The sequence below is a fragment of the Scylla paramamosain genome, chromosome 2 (genome assembly GCF_035594125.1).
Source record: "Scylla paramamosain isolate STU-SP2022 chromosome 2, ASM3559412v1, whole genome shotgun sequence".
In the NCBI taxonomy this organism is placed as follows: domain Eukaryota; kingdom Metazoa; phylum Arthropoda; class Malacostraca; order Decapoda; family Portunidae; genus Scylla; species Scylla paramamosain.
In genome coordinates this window covers 25984287-26008048 of record NC_087152.1, presented here as the reverse complement: position 1 = coordinate 26008048, position 23762 = coordinate 25984287, and the positions used below count along the sequence as shown (strand labels likewise).

At 40.8% G+C, this 23762-nt stretch overlaps 3 protein-coding genes across 3 annotated transcripts in view; 1 reads left to right on the top strand and 2 right to left on the bottom strand.

Annotated features, from left to right (window-relative positions):
* Nucleotides 1-3564, top strand: part of LOC135112285 (large neutral amino acids transporter small subunit 1-like) — a 32464-nt gene extending 28900 nt beyond the window's left edge. Inside the window, exon 10 of the mRNA XM_064026591.1 lies at nucleotides 3432-3564. Coding sequence (XP_063882661.1) covers nucleotides 3432-3513 — 82 coding nt within the window. The 3' untranslated portion in view covers nucleotides 3514-3564. The remainder of the gene's footprint in view (nucleotides 1-3431) is intronic.
* Nucleotides 3565-4502: 938 nt separating this feature from the next.
* On the bottom strand, nucleotides 4503-5177 carry LOC135107337 (uncharacterized). Its single transcript, XM_064017066.1, has one exon. The coding sequence runs from the start codon at nucleotides 5175-5177 to the stop codon at nucleotides 4503-4505; it is 675 nt and encodes a 224-aa protein (XP_063873136.1).
* A 5846-nt stretch (nucleotides 5178-11023) lies between these two features.
* On the bottom strand, nucleotides 11024-23676 carry LOC135112274 (large neutral amino acids transporter small subunit 2-like). The gene is given in 10 exon segments (XM_064026566.1): nucleotides 11024-13138; nucleotides 16116-16293; nucleotides 17106-17255; nucleotides 18217-18313; nucleotides 19187-19290; nucleotides 19751-19874; nucleotides 20666-20810; nucleotides 21345-21458; nucleotides 22888-23003; nucleotides 23431-23676. Coding segments are annotated over 10 exon segments (1254 nt in total). The 5' UTR covers nucleotides 23604-23676; the 3' UTR covers nucleotides 11024-13085.
* Between the last annotated feature and the right edge of the window lie 86 nt (nucleotides 23677-23762).

Below are 23762 nucleotides of genomic sequence, written 5' to 3'. Positions count from 1 at the left end.
TGTCTTTCCTTTTTTCTTTTTTTTTTTTTTTTTGTTATTTTTTTATCCTTTTCAATTTACATTTCTCAGACATATATACGTAATTTTACTGCATTTTTTCTTTCTTCTTTGTTATATTTCATCCTCTTGAACAAGTTCCGCTTTTCACGCAAACATCCATAATTGCAGTGCGCATTTTCCTTTTTTTTTTGTATTTTCTTTTACATCCTCTTGAACGTGTTACGTCTTGTTTACAAATATATCTTTTCGTCTTTATTTTTCAAGTTACGTGTTTTTATTTCTTTCCTTTTATTTTATTCTTTTTTCCTTTATTCTTTTTCATCATGTTTAACTCACACATACTATATACATATTTTTCTACAACATTATTTTTTTCTTTTCTTCATGTCATCCTCCTGGACAACTTACGACTTTCACACTTATATACATACGTAACTGTATTGCAAGATTCTGCTCTTTTATTTTTATTTTTTTTTCACGTTTCAGTTTGTTTTTTATTCTCATCAGTAAGTCATATGTTTCCCCTTTTTCTTTGTTTTCCTGTTTCTTTGTTTTATTTCATCGTCTCACACAAGTAACCCTTTTCTCACAAACATCCCTAATTAGGGTACATGATTTTTCTTTTTTCTTTATATTTTTTCACATATCAATCCGTTATTTTACTGCTTATTTTCTTCTTTTTTCGTTTTCTTTTCTTTTTAATCCTCTTTATATATATATATATATATATATATATATATATATATATATATATATATATATATATATATATATATATATATAGTAAATCTATATAAAAGATTTACTACAATTTTTTTTTCCTTTATTTCGGATTTTTCCACCGCAATAATGTTGGTCCTGCATGAAAGGCAAGGCTCAGACTCATGCAGGATAAAAAAAAAAAAAAAGACAATTTATCTTCTTCATCAAGTAAGTTTTTCACGCATCCATCCATAATCTTAGCACCTGTTTCTTTTTTTTTTATCTTTTTTTTTTCCTTATTCTCTTTAAATAACTTTTCTTGTATTTTTTCATTTTTTTTTATTTCATCTTTTTTATTCTTCAAGTTTCTTTTTTTTACACACACTATATACATATATTCAGGAACATATATTCTCTTTTTTTCTTTTCTTTATTTCATCCTCTTGAACAAGCTACGGTTTTCACACTTATATACATAATTTTATTATAGAATATTCTTCTTCTTTTTTTTTTTTTTTTTTTTCTTTTTAGCGTTTTTTTTATTTAATGATTTTCTTCACATATCTTTTTGACATTTCTTCGTATTTTCGTTTTCCTTCGTGTAATTTCATTCTCTTGGATGAATCCATCCATAATTGTTACATTTTTTTCTTCTTTGCATTTTTTTTACAAAGACGTCCATTGTTTTACATTTGTTTTTCTTGCCGCATGAAAAGCAAGGCTCAAGTTTATGTAGGAAAAAAAGTTAATTTATCCTCTTCATCAAATTAACTTTTTCACACATGCTTCAATAATTTTACTACATTTTTTTCTTTTTTTCTTTTTTGTCCTTTTCAAGTTACGTTTTTCCCATTGATATACATCATTTTACTATTTTTTTTATTTCCTTTTTTCTGTTTTATTTTTTTACGTTACGGTTTTCACACATATACATAATTGTATTACAATATCTTGTTTTTCTTCTTTATTTTTTACTTTTATTCACATTTTCACGTTTTTATTTTTTCATTCTCTTAAAAGATATATTTTTCACATTTTTCACATTTTCTTTTCCTTGTTTTTCCCTCTGGGACAAATCCCGCTGTTCACACAAACATCCACATTGCGTATTTATTTCCTTTATTTAATTTTTTTCACAAATGCATCCATTATTTTGGTTTATATTTTGTTGATTTTTCTTTTCCTGTTTTAATTCTTTTTGGGGAACGTTTTTCACATACATATGTAAAATTTTGATACATTATTTTCTTTTTTTCCTGTTTTTTTTTCATTTATTTCACAGAGAAAATGTTCTTCCTGCGTGACAAGCAAGGCTCAGATTCTTGCAGGAAAACACATAATTCATCCTCTTCTTCACGCTGTCTTTCTTTTTCACACAGGCATCCTTAATTTTACTGCATATCTTTTTTTTTTTTTTACCTTTTCTTTTTTGTAATTTTCAGGTTTTGTTTTTCATACATAATTTTACTACCTTCTCCTTTTTTTCCTTTTTTTTTTTGTTTGTTTTATCCTCTTGATCAAGTTACGCTTTCCACACAAACATCGATAATATTATTACAGCACGTATTTTACTTTTTCTTTATTTTTTTTCTTTTTTTTTACACTAAGTTACGTTTTTCATTCTTTTTACTTGTGTTATCTTATTATTTTTTTCTTTTCTTTATTCTTCTTTCATGATCGAGATTTTTTTTTCTTTCACACATGATATATGCATATTTTTCTTCAATGTTTTTCTTTCCTTTCTTTCATCCTCCTGAGCAAGTTACGGTTTTTACAATTATGTACATAATTGTATTATCAAATATACTTTTTCATTTTCTATCCTCTGTCACAAGTCACGCTTTTCACACAAACATCCCAGTCTTCTCCTGTACCTTGTTCCTGTCAGTCATGTCGCCTGTACCTTCTTCATATCAGTTAGCACCACACCAGTAGCATCCTTCATCTGCTTCGCATGATTTACATCCTTTATTGGCTTGTTCCTACTCCTTGGTATCCTGCATGTTCTCTTCTCTCCTCCTGGTGTTTGCAGCTTTTCCAGTAAATCACGACATGCCTCAGCCTTAGCCACCGCCACTGCTTTCCCTGCTAACTTCTTTGCTCTTCTGTATTCCAACTTATTCTGCCTCGTTCCGCTCTGCTCCCACTCTTTCTTGATTTCCTTTGTCCTTTTCAGTGCATTGTTGACGTGTTCACTCCACCACCATTGTTGTCTAGTTGTGCGTGACTTTCCACACGTTTCTCCCAGTACTTCTCTATCCACTCCTCTCAAGATCCCCGCACTCTTCTTCCACCAGTCCTGGAACCGCTCTGTGTTTAGGTTCACTGTGTGTGGCACCTTGGTCTTGAACTCTTGCTTCTTGGCCAGCCTTCAGTGCAGCCCATCGGGTCCTCTTCTCATAACTTCTCATTACTTTCCTCAGTCTTCTTAGCCATGCATGCATCACTACCAACCGCTGCTGCCTTTATTGCCATGTGCTCTACGGATTTTTTTTTTTATTATTTTTCCATTTTATTTTTTTTTCTTGTTAGCATTTACTGTATTTACTTATTTTTTTATAATTTTTCTATTTTTTTTTCATTTTCTTTATATATATATATATATATATATATATATATATATATATATATATATATATATATATATATATATATATATATATATATTTTTTTTATTTCTTTCGCTTTTTATTTATTTTTTCAATCTATTTTTCGGCAAATTTTTCCAGGAGATCAGCGCTCCCTCCGCAGCGGGACGAGTGGAAGGGAAGCCTGACCGTTACTGCACCGACCTTCAAGGTCAAAGAATAGTCAATGAAGTCCATTACAGCACATAAATAATAGAGCATCCCTCTTCCAAACAAGAAGTCATATGCCTGATCCACTTGAACGGTGTCCACGTCCATCATCAGTGCGCGTGTGCCCTGTCCAAAGTCCAGCGAGATTAGTTGCGGCGGCGGAGCACACCTGCCTGCCCTGTGCATCAACTTTTCCCGGCCGAACCTTGTCACGACAAATGATGCTGCGGCGCCAGTGTCCACCAGTACTGTGAGCGGCTCCTCGCTATCTAGTGTTCGTGCGACAAACGTGTATACTTTCCCTACGAACCCTGGCTCAGGTTTCCGCCGCAGACGTTCAGGGTGGCGGAGAAACAGGCTGCCGCTGCCGTCGGGATGGAACTCTTGCACGATCTCGGCTTCCTCCAGGCGGTTCATGGACACGATTATCATTTCAGCGGAATAGTGACCCTCCATCTCCTTTGGAAACACCTGTAAGGGCGTGCTGACCTCCACGCCGCCCTTCAGGGTGATCACCACCTCGTCCAGCTTGATCACCTCCAGCCGCAACGTTCCATAAGCCGTGTTAGAGATTACCGTCACCTTCTCCTCATCGCCCGTGACAAGGCCCATTTTTTCGGCCAGTGACACCATCATTATAGTGACAGAAGCGCCGGTATCCAGGAGAACAGTACAAGGGTGGCCGCGCACTGCCCCGTCCACCAGTTGTCCTTCCTCATTATCAATACGACAGTACTCGCTTACATTTCTTTTCGTCCCAGTGGCCAGCTCGGTGTCCACTACCACCCTCAACACGTTGAACCAGAATATCTCCCCCCAATCTTTGGCCTGGCTCTTGTCTTCCTCCGCATCCTGCGTCTTGCTCGTCTTGGGCTGGCTCTCGTGTTCCTTCTTGTCCTGCGTCTTGCTCTTCTTGGGCTGGCTCTCGTCCTCTTCTGTATCCCGCATCTTCCTCTTCTTGGGCTGGCTCTCGTGCTCCTTCTTGTCCTGCGTCTTGCTCTTCTAGGGCTGGCTCTCGTCCTTTTCTGTATCCCGCGTCTTCCTCTTCTTGGGCTGGCTCTCGTCCTCTTCTGCATCCCGCGTCTTCCTCTTCCTGGGCTGGCTCTCGTGCTCTTTCTTGTCCTGCGTCTTGCTCTTCTTGGGCTGGCTTTCGTCCTCTTCTGTATCCCGCGTCTTCCTCTTCTTGGGCAGGCTCTCGTCCTCTTCTGTACCCTGCATCTTGCTCTTCTTGGGCTGGCTCTCGTGGTCTTCAATATCCTGCGTCTTTCTCTTCTTGGCCTTTTTCTCGCCCTCCGTGGCCTTCGTTTTCTTATCTTTTCTATCCTTCCTCTTCTCCTGCTCTCCGTGTTCCATATCCTCTTCACCGCCATCCACCTTCCTCTTTTTACGGGTGTCATAGTCCTCCATGTCTCCCGCCTTCCTCTTCTTCTTGTTGTGTTGCTTAACCTGTTTGCCATCATACAGCTTCGTGCTGCTCTTGCTGCTCTCACAGCCTTTCATATGGTCTCCCTTGTTGTTGGTGCGATGCTTCATCTCTTTAACGCCTTCCATCTCCGTGTTGGCCCTGTGGCTGCCGCAGTCTTCCATGCTCTCTAACCTCCTTTTCTTGCTGGGTTGTTTGGCCTCTTCCTTCCTCTGCGTCTTTGCCTTCTCGCTTAACGTCTCTTGGTCGTTCATTGTTTGCTGCTTCCTCTTCTTGCTTTTGGATCGTGTTGTAAACAGTGGTGCGTGAAAACCTTCACAAGGAAAGCCAGGCATGGCACTGTCTTGTCTAGAACCTCTGATTCCATCACCTGTGGTCCCTTTCTTGGCGTGCTCACCAGCTTGGAGCTGAGCCCTGGCGGCACCCACCACGCGCACCAATCAGAGGCCTCGATTTGAACCTAACAGCCAATCAGATGCAAGAACGATACAACTGTGGTAATACTATGTACTATATATATATATATATATATATATATATATATATATATATATATATATATATATATATATATATATATATATATATTATAAGTATTCCGTCCTGCATTAAGTTTGAAGTACGTACGTAACAACTTGTTTTCTTTTTGTTGTTGTGTAAATGCAGGCTACTATGGGTTTGAGAGGCCGTGTTACGTCGTTTTTCTGGAATACTCTAACAAACAGGTGAATTATTTCCGTCAGTACGGTCCAGTGAGAACAGTGTGATGTACGTATATTATGTGCGGATTCTGAAATGCTTCCGCGTCTTATCTGGACAACCTTTAACAGGCTCTCGTGGGAATTAGTGGCATTTCCAAGCGTGTGTTCGTGATTGCAGTGATAGGAGTGACAGTAGTTCAGCCTTATTAATCGGGACAGTTTAGAGAAAGTGACTAATCACTTCTGTGGTCTTTGAAGACAATCGTGATGGCAGAGCAAAGTCTTTCAGAACAGCGGCCTTGCACTTGCTGGTGGCGTCGTGAAGGATGAAGCAGCAGAGACAGTCGACCAGCAAGTCACTCACTTCCTTTGTCCCAGGAGTAAGTATCTGTCCTTACACCCGCGCAAACCACCAACATCCGCCTCACTCAAACAAGCTGTCACCCATGCAACCAGTCTGTCCATTACAGTATTAGCAAAATTCCAATCATCATGGGTGTGTCGTGTCTTCAAAATTCATGTTTACTTTGCAGAACAGTGAAGCTTGTCGTGGCGTCAGCAATTTGCTGCAGCAGGTTGCTTCGTGTTTCGCTGCTTGGAGAATTCCACTTATTGTTGACGTGTCATTTCTTTATATGTCATATTTACTTTATAAAATTGTGCAGGTTTTCTCAGCAGACAAACTGGTGTTTCCTCGGTACACACACCAGGAGAAGACTTCCTGCATGGTGGTGCACTCAATTTCTTCAAGTAGTGCGCAAGGAAGAGGACTTTTGAAAACATGAGGAGCTGACGCACAATGAAGCAGCTGATACAGCAGCACACAATACGGCAACACTTTACTGCTCACTCAAAGTATGGCAAGGACACTGACTTCCGTGAATGAGACGACACGATGAGCTCAGTGTGAGAAAATCAGTGTGCATTTGGCAACGTGCCTCCAGAGTGTTTACAGGACAGCGGTGACCTGCCACCTTGTCCTCCTTGCCGTGCGTGTAATACCCATTCACCTCTACCTCTTGTACAGTGTAGCCACTTCATACACTATAAAGTATCTTCAGAGTCCACCTATAAAATCACCACCATATTTGTCTTTTCCACTTGTCACGCCAACCTCAACTGGAACACGACACGTACAAGAACAGGCTGAGGTTTTACCAACACTAATTTTACCTATTTCTTAACCTTTTTCTCTCTTTTTACTGTAAACACTTTTTTTACTTGTTTGATGAAATCAAATAAAAAGCAAATCGTATTAACTACACCTATAAAAATACATAAAACAGATTTTAAAATAGATAACAAGAATATAAATACAGGCAAAGTCTTGATGTCAAACACGCACATTTATCATATTGTAACCAAAGCAGGGTGCCAAACTCACAGAAATACAAAACGCAAGACAAGTGACTTTACGAGTACATAAAACAATATTTTACAAGGTCTAGTTCCTCAAATATAGCAAAAAGAAAGAATAGTAAAAAAAAAAAAAGTTGTGTAATATGCGGCAAAGTTCAAGCACTTTCCTCCTCTGCTGTGTATTAAGTCAAGGGCTAACTCAGGCTCTTCTTCTCCGAAATTAAAAGTTTAGCGATTTATCTATGTATTCTTTATGTAGTAGTGGCACTGGCCAGGGGCTGGAAAAATTTCATAAGAAAGGGACCACCGGGGTGCTAGGTACTAAAGAAAAAGGACAGAACGGATAATCCAAAATTTGAAAAATGTTTTGACTCTTCCCCCTTGAAGGGATTCTGGTCGTAGGAAGGGCAGAATACAGAACCAAGCAGGGAGTTCCAGAATTTAACAGTGAAAGGATTAAAAGATTGTGAATACTGGTTAAATCCTGCATTTGGGCATTTGGGAAGTGAAGAGAATAGTGGTGGGAGAAAGTAGAAAGTCTTGTGCAGCGAGGCTGCGGGAAGAGGAGAGGCATGCAGTTAACAAGATCATAAGGGCAGTCAGCGTGTTAGTAGAGGCAGAAGGCAAGAAGAGATGTAACATTGCGGCGAAGAGAGGCTGAGTAAGAGTCAGTTAGAGGAGAAGGCTGATAGGACGAAACACTTCTGATTCCAGCCTGTTCAGGAGTGTTGAATCCTCCTCCCCCCCTCCCCCCTCATATGAGAAGCGTACTCCATACATGACGATGGGTAGAGTCACCACACTCTCGCTAACTTCCATATCTTTCTCCTCCTCTCCCTCGTCCTTAAACCCTTGCTTCGTATCCTTTCTTGGTTCCTCCCTTCTGCACCGCTCCGCCTTGCCCTCTTTCATTCTTTCTTCCTGCACTTTCTTTGTCAGATTACACTTTACGAACACTTCACTTGTATTCCTTCACTTTATCTGAAGTCCTTTCACTTTCCTGCACTTAAAACTCTTTCATTTGACCTGCTGGTGATGAGAAGGTATGGCTCCGTTCACCCGATCCTGCTGCTGCTGCTGCTGCTGCCTGTGTGTGTGTGTGTGTGTGTGTGTGTGTGTGTGTAATCTGATAGTTACTTATTTTGTATTTATTAACTTATGGTGTTATGTTGGTTTGTGGTTCTATAATTTTGGATGTCTTTATAAATGTTTGTAATCATGTTTTGCTGTTAAATTATAAGCTATGGTACATGGACGTGTGTGTGTGTGTGTTGCAGGGATGCCAGGTACACACAACCGTCCAGAGGTGTCAGAGAGTCGTCACAAGTGAAACACAAGCACATATCCCGGATCGGAAACAAGCGTGCCCCCTCCGCCATCCGAGGCTGGGCGACGACTGGCGGCAGGACTGTGTGTGTGATCTGAGCGCCGCGGCTTTCTCACTCTTCTGATCGGAGCACCAACACAGCTTCGGATCACGCCTCGTTGTGTTTGATGCCTGTATTCTGAAACGCTTCACTCTCTCAATACGACAATGTTCAAAGGCCACAGACTTGATCAGCCGAGTTCTCTAGAGTCTTTCTCTTGTTCATAACAAGAGAATCTTGTTTATCTGCCACCAGAAATATAAAAACACCCTTGAAGACCCTTGCAACTTCAACTACAGTCTTCTGAAAGTAGTGGAGGCGTGGCACAGAAGTGTTTCAAAATAGTCCTTGGTTCTGTGAGGTTCTCCTTTTGTTGTGAAAATCCGTTTTCTGTGAACTTGAAAGAAGTGTAACCATGTTTCGTATAAAAAAGCAAATACGTAATTGTGGGATGCATTACGCCACGAGACTCTGCGATATGCAATAATTTATACCACATATTGCATTATTATTATTAGTAGTAGTACTAATACTATTTTTCTCTTTCCCTCCTCCTCCTCCTTTCATGGACACTCACTAACCTTGTTTTGCTGACGCCAAGGTACACCCACACACTCATCCAGGACTTCCTTCCCTTTAGGAGTAACAATATCGAGCAGCCTAAAACAGCCAACAATGTTCGTAAGCCGTAAACAACCTGAACAAAATAATTGTCTTAATCGGCAGATCATTTGAACATAAATGAAAGAAATGATCCTCACTCTGTACAACCCCTTGGTCCGTCACCTCCAAAGCACTACCCGACCAAGCGGCCTTGAGAGAAAGGGAGAGAAGGACGCCAGGACGGGCACCAGTGGCGGAACGCCGCAACAGTGAGGCGGATCCTCTAGACCACTGCTTCCCAACCTTTTATAAGCTCATGGACCTTCAAGGGAGCTTTTGAGATATTCATGTATCCTAACACATAGGATAATGAATTACAAAAAAAAAATAAATAAAAAAATAAAAAATACATAGTTTCAAGACTGAAAAATATAAATTAAAGTAGCACGTCTCTGTTTTAATAATAAAAAATAATCACCCCATCCTACATAACTGTTTTATAAGTACTAGATGTACTATAAAGCAAAATGCTACAACTCAAAACCTGTGAGGCGCGAGTTGCGTCCAAGTGTAATATACAATACGCTAATTTGTAATATTTTAATTTAAGTTTAAATTAATTTCTTACATGACACAATTTGCTTCATGTATATGTATTAGAGTACTACTGTGCACTCTAATACATACTGGCCATGTCATGTACATGCTACATGACACACAATTTTGTTTCTAAAACATCTTTGCCCACTGTGCACTCTTACATGCACTAGCCATGTCATGTACCCAATTATTTCCAAGTATCCTTCGAAAAACATCATGCGCCCTAGGGTGCACCATGTACCCAGTTTGACTATCACTCTAGACTACCACCTAAATATAGGTCAGGGTTGGCGGGAACGAGGGAGGGGCGGGGAGGCATCCCCAGCGGGGATACCGAGGCAGCGGGAGGAAGGCCACTGCCAGGCCAAGTCAGCTGTACTAGTTTTAGGGAATGGACACAAGCCTTACCAGATGTGGTCGAAGGGCAGATGGTCCATCTGGAGGCGGCAGAGAGGAGCAGTTCATGGCCTCACCGGCTCTGGTGGCAGTAGCAGCCGGCTGATCACCATTACAGTCTGGCGCCCATCAGCTGGCTGTCCGGCACATGTGCACCACCCACGGCCTTAACGACAGAGTACACCTCTGGTCACAGGAGAAGAACAACGAGACGTCCTTGCACGTCAACGACTCAGGCGAGAAAGACAAGCATTGATGTCACTCCTCACGACCAAGTACACTGCGCAGTGCGCACACGAGACAGCTATCGTGGTGTCCGTCCGGAATCCGGCTTCGTTCCAACTTTGGATTCGGATTATTCATGTTTGGACTGCATTGGTTTTAATATATATACACCATGATGGGTATTTTATCATCTGAGGTAAAGCAACATTATAATGAACATGTGCACAACCTCCTAGCTTCGCTCATTTCACCAGTTCACTACGGTTTTCAATCCTCGCCTGCTGTTCTTGAATATTACCAACCACCGCTTGTTTTATGTTTGGCCATCCTTTGACATCGCTAGACAAATATTTTAACTCATACGACAGAAACAGCAGAAATAATGATTCACGATACCCGCCATGTTCACGAGGAACCACCTCAACCAAGGAATGTAGACGATGGGTAGAATTCTTGACCTCCACCAAACCATGGATCCCTGGTGGGTCACACTGCACCATGCTACACAGAATGCCTTGGATCACAACTTTAGATGGATCCCCCATGAATAGAGGCATCTTAGTAGGGGGTCTGCACTCCAGCAAGGGAGGGAGACAAATCCCACAGCTCCTCTCCTCTCGGCCCGGGAGTCGAATCCTCATCCTCTCAGCCGTGAGCCAATGGAACGTGCTGCGTGACAGGTCTCAACTTACTCATCTCAAGGAAGCTCAAGTCTGTAGCTTCCTTGTATTTAAACCATAATCATGATCTCTAAACTCTACAGAGAGAATAGCTGGGACGGCTAGTCCAGAAAGATTCGCATGACACACACACACACACACACACTTGATGACAATCAAACAAGCTAGCTGTAAAAAAGGCACATTTATTTCATGCTTAAAAACATGGTAACAATGAAGTGACATGTTGATGCCTGGCGGACACATTGCCTCATTTGCTCCTAGAAGAATATGCTTTACACATCATCATTACTCACTGTTGGGCCAAAACTACTCTCTCTCTCTCTCTCTCTCTCACCAATAAGCAAAATATATCTGATTTGCCACCGGACATGAATACAACTACATATCTATAATTACACACACACACACATTAATTAAAGCCCAGCACGGTCTTGATGATAATGAAAAGGATAATAAAATAAAAAGATTAATAATGAGTGATCATAATGTATGCATGAATTTTCTTGTCTTTCAGCACCATAAATCCCCAGAAAAAAAATAAGATAAATTATGAAATACACACACACAGCCCTCATTTGTCCCATGCAGAGATGAAAAGATGTACATTTATTTCCTTTTCTTCATCGTGTCACTCATGAGCAGGAGGTAAATTCCCTACAAGGCAGAGGTGCAGGCAGTGGCTGACCACCAGAGGGGAAGACAGGAGCATTGTGAAGGAGGCAAGCCTAGCTGATAACAAAGGCTTGTGCCAAAGCTAATCAATTTATAATTGTCGTGAGGCTTCTTGGCTGCTCCAGTGACTATGAGTGTCACACCAGCTGTCACCTCACCCCAGGACTGCCTCAACACAGCACAGCCTGGAGTTAGGCCATGTTCATTTATCCTGTTGGTCTAGTCTGGTCAGAGGTCATGTAATTTGCCACACTCACTCCCAGTGTTTAGCATTTCCCTCAATCTGAAGTCCTGTCACCTCCTTAGCATCTGTCACCTGTTATATTTGTGAGGAGAGTCTGTGGATTATTGGACTTGATACTAAGGGAAAATGTTGAAGACAATGGGAAAAAGTGTGGGACAATAAAACATTTTTGACTGTGATAACACCACCATCCACAGGTCTCACAGACACCTGCTGAGCAAGGCATAAGGGGAATAGCACTAGGATTCCCATCAAAACATTCAAGGTACACAACTCTTTACCCATTGAGCTATGAGTACAATGATAGCTGTAGCCCAAGAGGAGTTTGGTCAACCTTCAGTGTTCAGTCACTAAACTTCCCTAACAGGACTGCCTCATTGTCTCAGCAACTGTGGTACTCCCAACATCTGGATCTGCCAACAAATAAGCTCATGTGGTGCCAGTTAACATCTATCCAGCACATACTCATCCAGAATGGCCCACACAGCTGCCAGACAGTCACACGCTTGAGGCTTCCCATCACCACTGTGAGGTCCAGACAGGCAGTAAGCAAAGACCAGGACTAACAACCCTCTTGGTGAAAACCTAAAAATCAAAATACCAAAAACAGTTATGTAATACTCTCACTTACTTTCTGTTATCTCTATGTACAATTGGAATACTATTTAATTTATCTGAAAATTGCACCTTCAAGTATTTCTTGGGTTCAGAACCAATTTCAAATTATCAGCTAAAGTGGTGCAAAATCAGCCTATGACCAAAATACAATAACTAATAAATAATGTATAAAACCTTCAATATTCCCCTTCTGAAAAGTATCACAGATTACAAAGAGCATATCCAGGCTGACAAATCTGCTGCTGTGTTGCTTTTGCCACATGTGTGTGTGCATGTTGTCATCACTGACAACAGTTCACACCATCCAGCTGCCCTCCCAAGGTCCATCAGTACACACACACACACACACACACACAAGCCACTTGAGCAAAAATACAAACAGATCACCAAGGATCCAGCAGCAGCAGCAGTAACAGCAGTTCAGAGGGGATTAAAGTAGGGAACATTTCAGATATCCATTGTCTACCAGCAGTGTGATTTGCCATGATGCACAGAACCATAACCAAGTGGATAAAATATGTGAAGGCTGTATGATATGATGACACACACACACACACACACACACACACACACACACACACACACACACAAGTGCATTTCTTGGCAGCTGTGGTAGGGCAGCAGCAGCAGCAGCAGCAGCAGTAGCAGCAGCAGTGATGGTAGTAATGGTAGAGGAGGTGCAGTCAGTCACTCCTCACTCAGTTTTCACAGATACGAAGAGCAACTGTGTCCAAACAGTGAGTTGGTCTGTTGGAAGGACACAGGACAATGTCAGTTTTGGATGTGTGGACACCAGGTCAGGTGATGCTGTGTGAGGGAATGGATAGTTTAATTCTCTGTACTTTTTGTGAGAATGTCTGCTTAGTATAGAGATAGATGCACATAAATTTATACAGCTTGAGGCTAAGATGTAAAAAAGTACTGAGAATGTTATTACATTATTATATGAATGAAAGTATTTTTTTTTTTTTTTTTTTTTTTTTTATGTAGGAAGGATACTGGCCAAGGGCAACAAAAATCTAATAAAAAAAAATGCCCACTGAAATGCCAGTCCCTAAAAGGGTCAAAGCAGTGGTCAAAAATTGGTGGATAAGTGTCTTGAAACCTCCCTCTTGAAGGAATTCAAGTCATAGGAAGGTGGAAATACAGAAGCAGGCAAGAAGTTCCAGAGTTTACCAGAGAAAGGGATGAATGATTGAGAATACTGGTTAACTCTTGCATTAGAGAGGTGGACAGAATAGGAGTGAGAGAAAGAAGAAAGTCTTGTGCAGCGAGGCCGCGGAAGGAGGGGAGGCATGCAGTTAGCAAGATCAGAAGAGCAGTTAGCATGAAAATAGCGGTAGAAGACAGCTAGAGATGCAACATTGCGGCGGTGAGAGAGAGGCTGAAGACAGTCAGTTAGAGGAGAGGAGTTGATGAGACGAAAAGCTTTTGATTCCACCCTGTCTAGAACAGCAGTATGAGTGGAACCCCCCCAGACATGTGAAGCATACTCCATACATGGACGGATAAGGCCCTTGTACAGAGTTAGCAGCTGGGGGGGTGAGAAAAACTGGCGGAGACGTCTCAGAACACCTAACTTCATAGAAGCTGTTTTAGCTAGAGATGAGATGTGAAGTTTCCAGTTCAGATTATAGGTAAAGGACAGACCGAGGATGTTCAGTGTAGAAGAGGGGGACAGTTGAGTGTCATTGAAGAAGAGGGGATAGTTGTCTGGAAGATTGTGTCGAGTTGATAGATGGAGGAATTGAGTTTTTGAGGCATTGAACAATACCAAGTTTGCTCTGCCCCAATCAGAAATTTTAGAAAGATCAGAAGTCAGGCGTTCTGTGGCTTCCCTGCGTGATATGTTTACCTCCTGAAGGGTTGGACGTCTATGAAAAGACGTGGAAAAGTGCAGGGTGGTATCATCAGCATAGGAGTGGATAGGACAAGAAGTTTGGTTTAGAAGATCATTAATGAATAATAAGAAGAGAGTGGGTGACAGGACAGAACCCTGAGGAACACCACTGTTAATAGATTTAGGAGAAGAACAGTGACCGTCTACCACAGCAGCAATAGAACGGTCAGAAAGGAAACTTGAGATGAAGTTACAGAGAGAAGGATAGAAACCGTAGGAGGGTAGTTTGGAAATCAAAGCTTTGTGCCAGACTCTATCAAAGGCTTTTGATATGTCCAAGGCAACAGCAAAAGTTTCACCAAAGTCTCTAAAAGAGGATGACCAAGACTCAGTAAGGAAAGCGAGAAGATCACCAGTAGAGCGGCCTTGACGGAACCCATACTGGCGATCAGATAGAAGGTTGTGAAGTGATAGATGTTTAAGAATCTTCCTGTTGAGGATAGATTCAAAAACTTTAGATAAGCAGGAAATTAAAGCAATAGGACGGTAGTTTGAGGGATTAGAGCGGTCACCCTTTTTAGAAACAGGTTGAATGTAGGCAAACTTCCAGCAAGAAGGAAAGGTAGATGTTGACAGACAGAGCTGAAAGAGTTTGACTAGGCAAGGTGCAAGCACGGAGGCACAGTTTCGGAGAACAATAGGAGGGACCCCATCAGGTCCATAAGCCTTCTGAGGGTTTAGGCCAGTGAGGGCATGGAAAACATCATTACGAAGAATTTTAATACGAGGCATGAAGTAGTCAGAGGGTGGAGGAGAGGGAGGAACAAGCCCAGAATCGTCCAAGGTAGAGTTTTTAGCAAAGGTTTGAGCAAAGAGTTCAGCTTTAGAAATAGATGTGATAGCAGTGGTGCCATCTGGTTGAAGTAGAGGAGGGAAAGAAGAAGAAGCAAAGTTATTGGAGATATTTTTGGCTAGATGCCAGAAATCACGAGGGGAGTTAGATCTTGAAAGTTTTTAACATTTTCTGTTAATGAAGGAGTTTTTGGCTAGTTGGAGAACAGACTTGGCATGGTTCCGGGCAGAAATATAAAGTGCATGAGATTCTGGTGAAGGAAGGCTTAAGTACCTTTTGTGGGCCACCTCTCTATCATGTATAGCACGAGAACAAGCTGTGTTAAACCAAGGTTTAGAAGGTTTAGGACGAGAAAAAGAGTGAGGAATGTACGCCTCCATGCCAGACACTATCACCTCTGTTATGCGCTCAGCACACAAAGACGGGTCTCTGACACGGAAGCAGTAGTCATTCCAAGGAAAATCAGCAAAATACCGCCTCAGGTCCCCCCAACTAGCAGAGGCAAAACGCCAGAGGCACCTTCGCTTAGGGGGATCCTGAGGAGGGATTGGAGTGATAGGACAAGATAAAGATATGAGATTGTGATCGGAGGAGCCCAACGGAGAAGAAAGGGTGACAGCATAAGCAGAAGGATTAGAGGTCAGGAAAAGGTCAAGGATGTTGGGCGTATCTCCAAGACGGTCAGGAATACGAGTAGGGTGTTGCACCAATTGCTCTAGGTCATGGATGTATATTCCTTGCTCCAGCTGTTGGTGAGTGAATAGATGGCACTGAAATAGTTTAATGTAAGAAGGTGGTAAACCATACTGTTCATCATTTATTTTCTTGCCAAGGAAAATATGGCAAACAGTGAATATTACTCACATTATCAAGAAATATTCAAGAAAGATGGAAAAGAAAGCCCTAGTCTTTCAGTGCCCCTCCACAAGTAAGGGCTCATTCATAACACTCAGTATTGTCTTGCTACTATTTTGTGGCACACTGGCCTAACATCCCATCAACAAAAGGACAACCATAAACAGACCACTCACCAAGTGCTGTTCTGACAATTTTTGGCTTGTTCTGCCAGTACACAAAGAGGAAGTAGGCAGGCACCCCAGAGCCAGTGATGAGCAGGCCCTTGCCCACCTCATATGGCCGCACATACAGCAGCAGAAACACCAGGAAGCCACACACCAGCAGGAAGGCGATGGGAACGATGATGTTCACCTGCACAGAGAGGGAGGCGTTGTAGTCTTGTGGCATCTGTGTCCTGTTCTAATTATCAGCATGCCATTTGTCTATATATTTAGTATAATTTCTGTGACAACTATGTCCTCTTTCAGCTACACACACACAGCCTTCTCAGAGTGAAGTGGTTTGTCTGTTGTTCAACAGATCATCATGATAATTATACATTTCAACTATAAATAAGCTCTGAGGAGGTAGTATGTATTGATGTGGTGGTTGTGTGGCCGCAGTGGTGCCTAACTCATGTTGGCGATGCATTTATTGATACATTTTCTTTATTTCTCACTAATTCATCTAGGGTGACACAGCTTGCCTAGTTCAGCTTTCAGTGAACAGACTTAATGAAACAGGTTTTCCTGTAAAGGCAGCCATGAGACCCAAGTTGTTGGGGATTGACTCCCTGGGCCAGCACTCTCACACAGCAGGCCATGATACCTGAAACTGGTAATCCACCAGTGTGGGGTTTTCACCTCTCCTTTCAGATCAATTGCTGTTGTTCCCAAGTAACATCCTATTCTCTTTTTCCTGCTAGCCCTATTTTTCTCCTGCTTCTCCTCTTTCAGTATTTTTTTCTTATCCTGTTATTCCATCTTCTTCCATTGCTCCATTTTCTAAGGCTGAATCATCATCATAATCCCATTCCCATATTGAGTTGTGAGAAACACACACACACACACAAATAAATAAATAAACAAATAACAATAAATTAATAAAAAAAATATATATAAATAAATAAAAATAAAACCACAGGCAGATCATAATCACAGCCACCACTGCTGTCTGGTGCTCACCTTGATGGGCCGCTCCATGTCAGGGTATTTCCAGCACATGTACAGCAGAATGGCGATACTGCACAGGATGAATTAACTCTCTACAAAGCTGGCGTAGTCAATGAGGCGGTAGATGTCCATGGTGGAGAGGTAGACCAGTGACAACAGGCCCTGGAAGAGGAAGGAGAGGAGGTGGAGGTGAGTCTTTGTGAATATTCCAAACTGTGGTTAAAATGGAATGCTTTGTCAACCTCTCATTCGGTAAGACAAACTGTTAATGACTGAGTGAAGGAGAGCATGAAGGGGCATTACAGGCAGTTGTGCCAGATCTCATCATGTGGGGCTGTGGCACCAGGTACTTTGAACTAGTCCCACATGCTTTTGTTCTGATACAGAAGGTGATTACAAGAAAATAATAGACAAACTGCATTTAGACAAATATTCACTTTTAGACGCACCAAGCTAACTAAACATTCCAACCTAAATCTATTTTCTTCATTTGTGAGGATGTGTTCTGTCTGACTGAATAATATATAAAAACTGTGTGTTTGTGTGTGTGTGTGTGTGTGTGTGTGTGTGTGTGTGTGTGTGTGTGTGTGTGTGTGTGTGTGTGTGTGTGTGTGTGTGTAAATCTATTAATAACTCTAGGAAAACTCATCAATCACTTTTCATACAAATACATCAACTTGGAAACTAGAGACTGATGAAGTTAAGAACTAAAAAATGTTTGTGTAGGTAAGCAATAATGTACACATAAGTACATTCACTTCCATACTTCTTTCCATCTGTCAAAATATTAGCTCACACTGCACATCCTGAGGGGACACCATAAGGACCATGATGCATGCTCACACACACACACACACACAGTAGTAGTGGTAGTAGTATTTTACTGACAAAAAAAACATTGAAAATAACACAAAAAATTATGTTGTTTTTGTCCAACTTCAAAAGAACACAACTGCAACATGTAGAGGACTAATTGAACCAAAGCTACTATTCACAAAAATTATGAAAGGTGTCACACATACTGTTTTAAAATACATAAAAGCCACAGCAATGAATCTGTTAATGACAATAATAAAAACCTATAAACACACACACGCACACATAGCATTGCACAATGTCTTACCAGGAAGATGAGAGAAGACATTGGAGTGTTGCATTTGCAGTTGATGAGAGCAAGGTTGTCTGGGAAGTGGCCTTGTCTTGCACCCACAAAGCACAACCTGTCAACATCATTAAGCTGGTGAGTGGGGCATTACTACCAGTCATAACTTGTGCTCTAAATCTGACAGAGAGTAGAGGGAGAGTATGAAAGGAATGGATTGTGGAGCTCATGGAAATCTTGCAATCAAGTATATCTAAATTCTTGAATAAAGTGGATTCTCTGTTAAAATAAATAAGATAACTTTAGAATTGAACTCCATCATCATTAGTGGTTATAAATGAAGCAGGAAATCTCTTAATATAGCAGTGGTATTTTCACCAAACACTACAGCTATTCATATATGACAGAAAACCTGAACGCAGGAGTATAACACCAGATGTGAGACTAGGTATGAGAGAGAGAGAGAGAGAGAGAGAGAGAGAGAGAGAGAGAGAGAATTTTCTTATGTTTCTTATAATTGATGGATGACAATGAAAGATAGAAATAGATGTGTCAGTATGTTCCCTGCATGGACTGCCACATGTAGGCCTGATGGCTTCTTTTACAAGTTCTCTTGTGTTCTTAATTGTGTTTTGAATTAAGAAAGCCTAAATTCCTCAGTCAAAAAGAACTAGACAATCCTGAAGTGAAGTAGTATGCATTTGTGGTTATGATGAGTCAAGTGTATGAGAGGAAGAGCAGTTAAATTTTCTCCAGACCCTGATGTTGATGCCTTGCCTTGCCTATCTACCCTGAAGGATAAAACAAGCCTGGTATAGAGATAAATAGCCCGAGATGTAGTGGGATTTAGCTAGTTTTCCCTATCTAAGAGCAGGTGGTCAGGAAGAGTGATGAATCAGCTGGGAAAATTATATATATATTACATCAACAAACAAAATAGGTGGTGAACAGATGAAAATAGATCTGAAAGGCTAGCAGGAGCAACACCCACCTGGAGGAAGTCATGATGTGCACTGAGAGACCACCAAAGGCTGAGAGGGCCACCAGCAAGGGCATCACCCAGCTGCCGCTGCCCATTAGACGGTCAGCAAAGGTCTGTCATCAAGGCAACAACAACAACTAAGGTTATGTTCTGTAACACTGACCATTAGCTTGGATAGCGTGGGATAAAATTATCAAAAAACAATGGGGAGAAAATTTAGAAAGGTAAGTAATTTTCATATTATATAATGCTTGAAGTCTGCAGCTGCTAGATAAGCCAAATTTAATATTAATGATAATTCCTGATTATTGTCTTTTCCTCTAACATAAATACACTGTGGTATGGTAATAGGAGAACCAAAATATCTAAGCTATTGCATATAATTGTAAAGTTTAAAGAATGGACTCAAAACACTAGAAAAGTCAGAGCAATGTCTGCTATAATTACATTCTCTATAAGAGTAATTACTGAATGATCTGACTAACTTATCTATCACTTGTGCCACAACAGTCACATGGTGCCATCAACAACACAATGCAAATTACTCATGGAAGCTGTCAATGGTGTACTCACAACAGCAATGGCATCAGAGGCCAGCATGTCGACAGGGGAGAGCACAGCCAGGCAGGCAACACTGGCCATCACGTAGACCAGCGTCACCAGTGGCAGGGAGATGTAGATGGCCCGGGGCAGGTTACTGTGGGCAGGGTGTGATGTTAACAGGACTGGTGGTGACTGGTGGTGATATCTGATCATTGAGCTCCTTGTATTTCTCAAAATTAATTATGTACTAACAGGACATAACCTTCACAATGTTGCTCATATTCTAGTGAAGCTGTTCTTAATTATTTCTTGTGAAGATGTAATATATAGAAAACCTATAATGTGAACAAGATATTACTATTTCCTTCACATAAATTTATACAAAAATAGTTATACAGAATCCAAGGAAGGAACAAAAATACTTTATGAGGAAAACACTGTAACCAATGAAACAATATTTGTCACTCCAACAAAGAAATCAAAATAATACAAAAACAGAAAGGTAATTTGCATTCATGATACCTTTAAGTGGCATGTTAATTTGGTACAAAGACATATAGATCATTTGCAAAATATACAAGTCCAAAATGGAAAGAGATGATTCACATATCACGATTTATAGATAACAGATAAAAAGCAAAGGTATATGCTTAAAAAGATAGACCATTCTGTCACAACTCTACAAAGAAGTATGCTCTCCATTACAAAACAGCAAGAAATTAATCTATCATAAATGAGCGAGGTAAACCTGACTAGAGCTTGAACCCAAATCTGACAACCCAAAAGGACAAGTTTTTACTGCTTGGACCATAAGGGAAGCACCTCACAGTCAGTCCTGCTTTGCCTTGTGTTTGTGTCTTGTCACAGTAAAGCTTGAGCCAAGGCCTACAAACCAGCTGGTGTGAGTGGCAGTGTGGTGCCAAGTGAGGGAGAGACGGTACTCACACAAATGGGTTCTTCAGCTCCTCCGTCATGAAGTTGAGGTAGTTCCATCCAGCATAGGAAAATATGCCTGAGTAGAAGGAGACAGCTATCTCGCCTGGCTCAGTGCTGGTGCCCTGGAAGGAGTTGTGGAAGTTTCCAGTGTTGCCTGAAAAGTGGAGGTGAAGATTATTATGATGTAGATTTTTTTTTTTTTTGTGTACTTCAGAAAGACTATTAAGAATTTTTAATGTGTTCTGGAACTTGGATTTTTCACATCTTGACTGTAAAGAATCAACAAAAGCACAATAAGGCAAAGTTCTATGCATAAAAATGGCTTACTAACAAGACTTAAACAAGGGTTAAAATAGAAAGCCATAGGAAACATGAACACATATAACTGAAGGCACTAAAGAATGATTAGATTGGTGTGCTACTACAATTAACAAGATTTCACAACAGGATCAATCAAACTTGCTATGTGAGGTCTCAGACACACATGATTTTGTTCTATCCCTACAAAAAATAAAGTAAACATCAGTCTTTTAAATATACTTAATAGCTATGGGATACAAGACTCCCCAAAATTAATATAATGTAGACTGACACCTGACTGACTGACTGGCTGATGGCATTGCAGTGAAAGGCAACGCTGCTAAAGACACATTCACTCACTCACTCACTGGCTCACTTGTTCACTCACCCATGCAAAGGTGGACGATGCCAGCAATGATGACAATGAGCAATGCACCAATCTTGGTCACCATGAAGAAATCCTGCAGCTTGGTGGTGACTCGTACATTCCAGCAATTCAGTGCTGTCAGGACACAGTGACAGTCAAATATTAAAAAACTACACAACTCTAAACAGAAATAATAAACAATGACTTTCATTATTACAGAGAACCATAATATACATAATATAGTAAATCTGTCAAAAGAAACTCTGTATGATGTAATACTTATAAAAGCATAAGAACTGGTCAAAACCTTTTTAATGTGTTTTTTGATGGACCACAACCTATAATGTGTATATACTGTATATATTTTTCTTGGTGCAGTAAAAAAAATATCTATATATCTAAAGATGAAAAGATGCTGGAATTATAAGAATGAAAAAAAAAAATAAATAAATAAAACAATGTGTGTGTGTGTGTGTGTGTGTGTGTGTGTGTGTTTACCTAGTTTACCTAGTTGTGGTTTATGGGAGGGGAGTAATCTCATAGTATCCTATCTCTGTATATATCCAGTTTGGTCTTAAAAGCATGGACAGTTGTAGAGCGGGGATTGGTACAGAAACTTCCAGACAGGTGCCGTGAGTTTATTTGCGGGCGCTGTTCACAGGCGCAGTTAGATTCCCCAGACACGGTCACAGCAAGTATACAACAGAGGCCTGCCAACAACCAATTAAGTGAATACGAAATCCTACACGAATTTAGCGGACACATCACAAGTTATAATATAAACATGGTCTGGAAATGTTATACTGATCCAACTCCATAGAAAATCATGTTTCTATCAAATATAACCAACAAGGTACATTCACAATAAGTACTTAACAAGATCACCCAAATACTTTTAACTGTAATCACATACACTTACATGTTCATCAAAGTTGATATTAAATAAATATATCATAATCACAATACCATCATAATACAAAGAGCTTACCCAAACTCCAGGTGGTGCTTAAATCACAATAAAGGAAAACCACTGCAGGCGTGAGTGTGTGGTGTTTTCGGTAGGCGTCCAGTCAGCCGAATGACCGAGACCGTGGCAGTACCCAACGAGGTGCAAACCACATTACTGGAACCTACTTCGAACTTCTAATGGTGTATCTATGTACTCCTACACAATTATTGCATTGACAACATCTTCACTGAGTTCATTCCATTTGTTCACACTTCTGTGAGGAAAACTATACTTTTTGATGTCTCTTCAATAGTTCTTCAACTTCTTACTTCTTCAATTTCTTACTGTGTCCCCTTGTACTCTGTGTGTCTAAAGTTATAAAACATTCTTTGTTCATATTTTTCATACCATTTATCATTCTATAGATGTTTATTAAATCCCCTCTCTGTCTCCTATTTTCAAGGATAGGAATTTCCAGCATTCTTAATCTCTCTTCAAAGGTCAACTTACTCAACTCCGGAACCATCATAGTGACTACTCTTTGTACTCTTTGTGTGTGTGTGTGTGTGTGTGTGTGTGTGTGTGTGTGTGCTCTAGGACCAAAGCATCACTCACATATGGACAGTGCTGCAATGAGCCGCACAGCATCGTCTGGCAGGTCACAGTTGGGGAAGAACGGTTGAATCACATACTTGGCAAAGGGCAGCGCCATGATGGCATTGGTGGTGGGCCTGGAGAGGGACAGAGGCATCAGTACAGCACACACTATTGAAGAAGACCAAAGCATTAGCAATATGCCAGTGAACTAAGGAATATGTACAGTTTTGGATGCTTGAATGGGAGGTGAACATTAAGGTTATACAGTGTGCATAGTTATCATGGCATTAATAAGTACTAAGATCAAGTAAGAGGGACACAGGCACTGTACCAGTATAGCAACACATTACAGAGAGAAGGCCAAAGCTTTGATAATATAACAGTGAACTAAGGAATGTGAAATGTTCTAGATGAGCATTAAGTTACAGTTTTCAGTGTAAAGTTATCACAGCACTAAGTATTAAGATCAAGTAAGATATTAGTAAGATGGCAAAACCCTTATGCACTTATAAAGACATGATGGCCACCACTTGAACACTTGCACAACAAACTTAACTTTACACAAAGATGAGGTTGGCAGCCCAGAGGAAAAGGAAGGCAGGGAGGGAGCCAAAGCCAGCATTAATGTACGCATAGTCTCCACCTGATTTTGGTATGGATGTGCCCAGCTCTGCATAGCATAGCGCGCCCACCAGCGACATGAGGCCACACATCACCCACACCACCAGCGACATGCCCACGCTGCCTGTCTCCCTCAGCACTCCCTTGGGCGAGATGAAGATGCCTGCAGAGAGAGAGAGAGAGAGAGAGAGAGAGAGAGAGAGAGAGAGAGAGAGAGAGAGAGAGAGAGAGAGAGAGAGGCAATAACAACCTGGTCACCTTGAGGCAGGGTG

Coding starts and splice junctions, on each gene's coding strand:
- LOC135107337 (XM_064017066.1), bottom strand. CDS start 5,177: ATGAACGACCAAGAGACGTTAAGCGAGAAGGCAAAGACGCAGAGGAAG.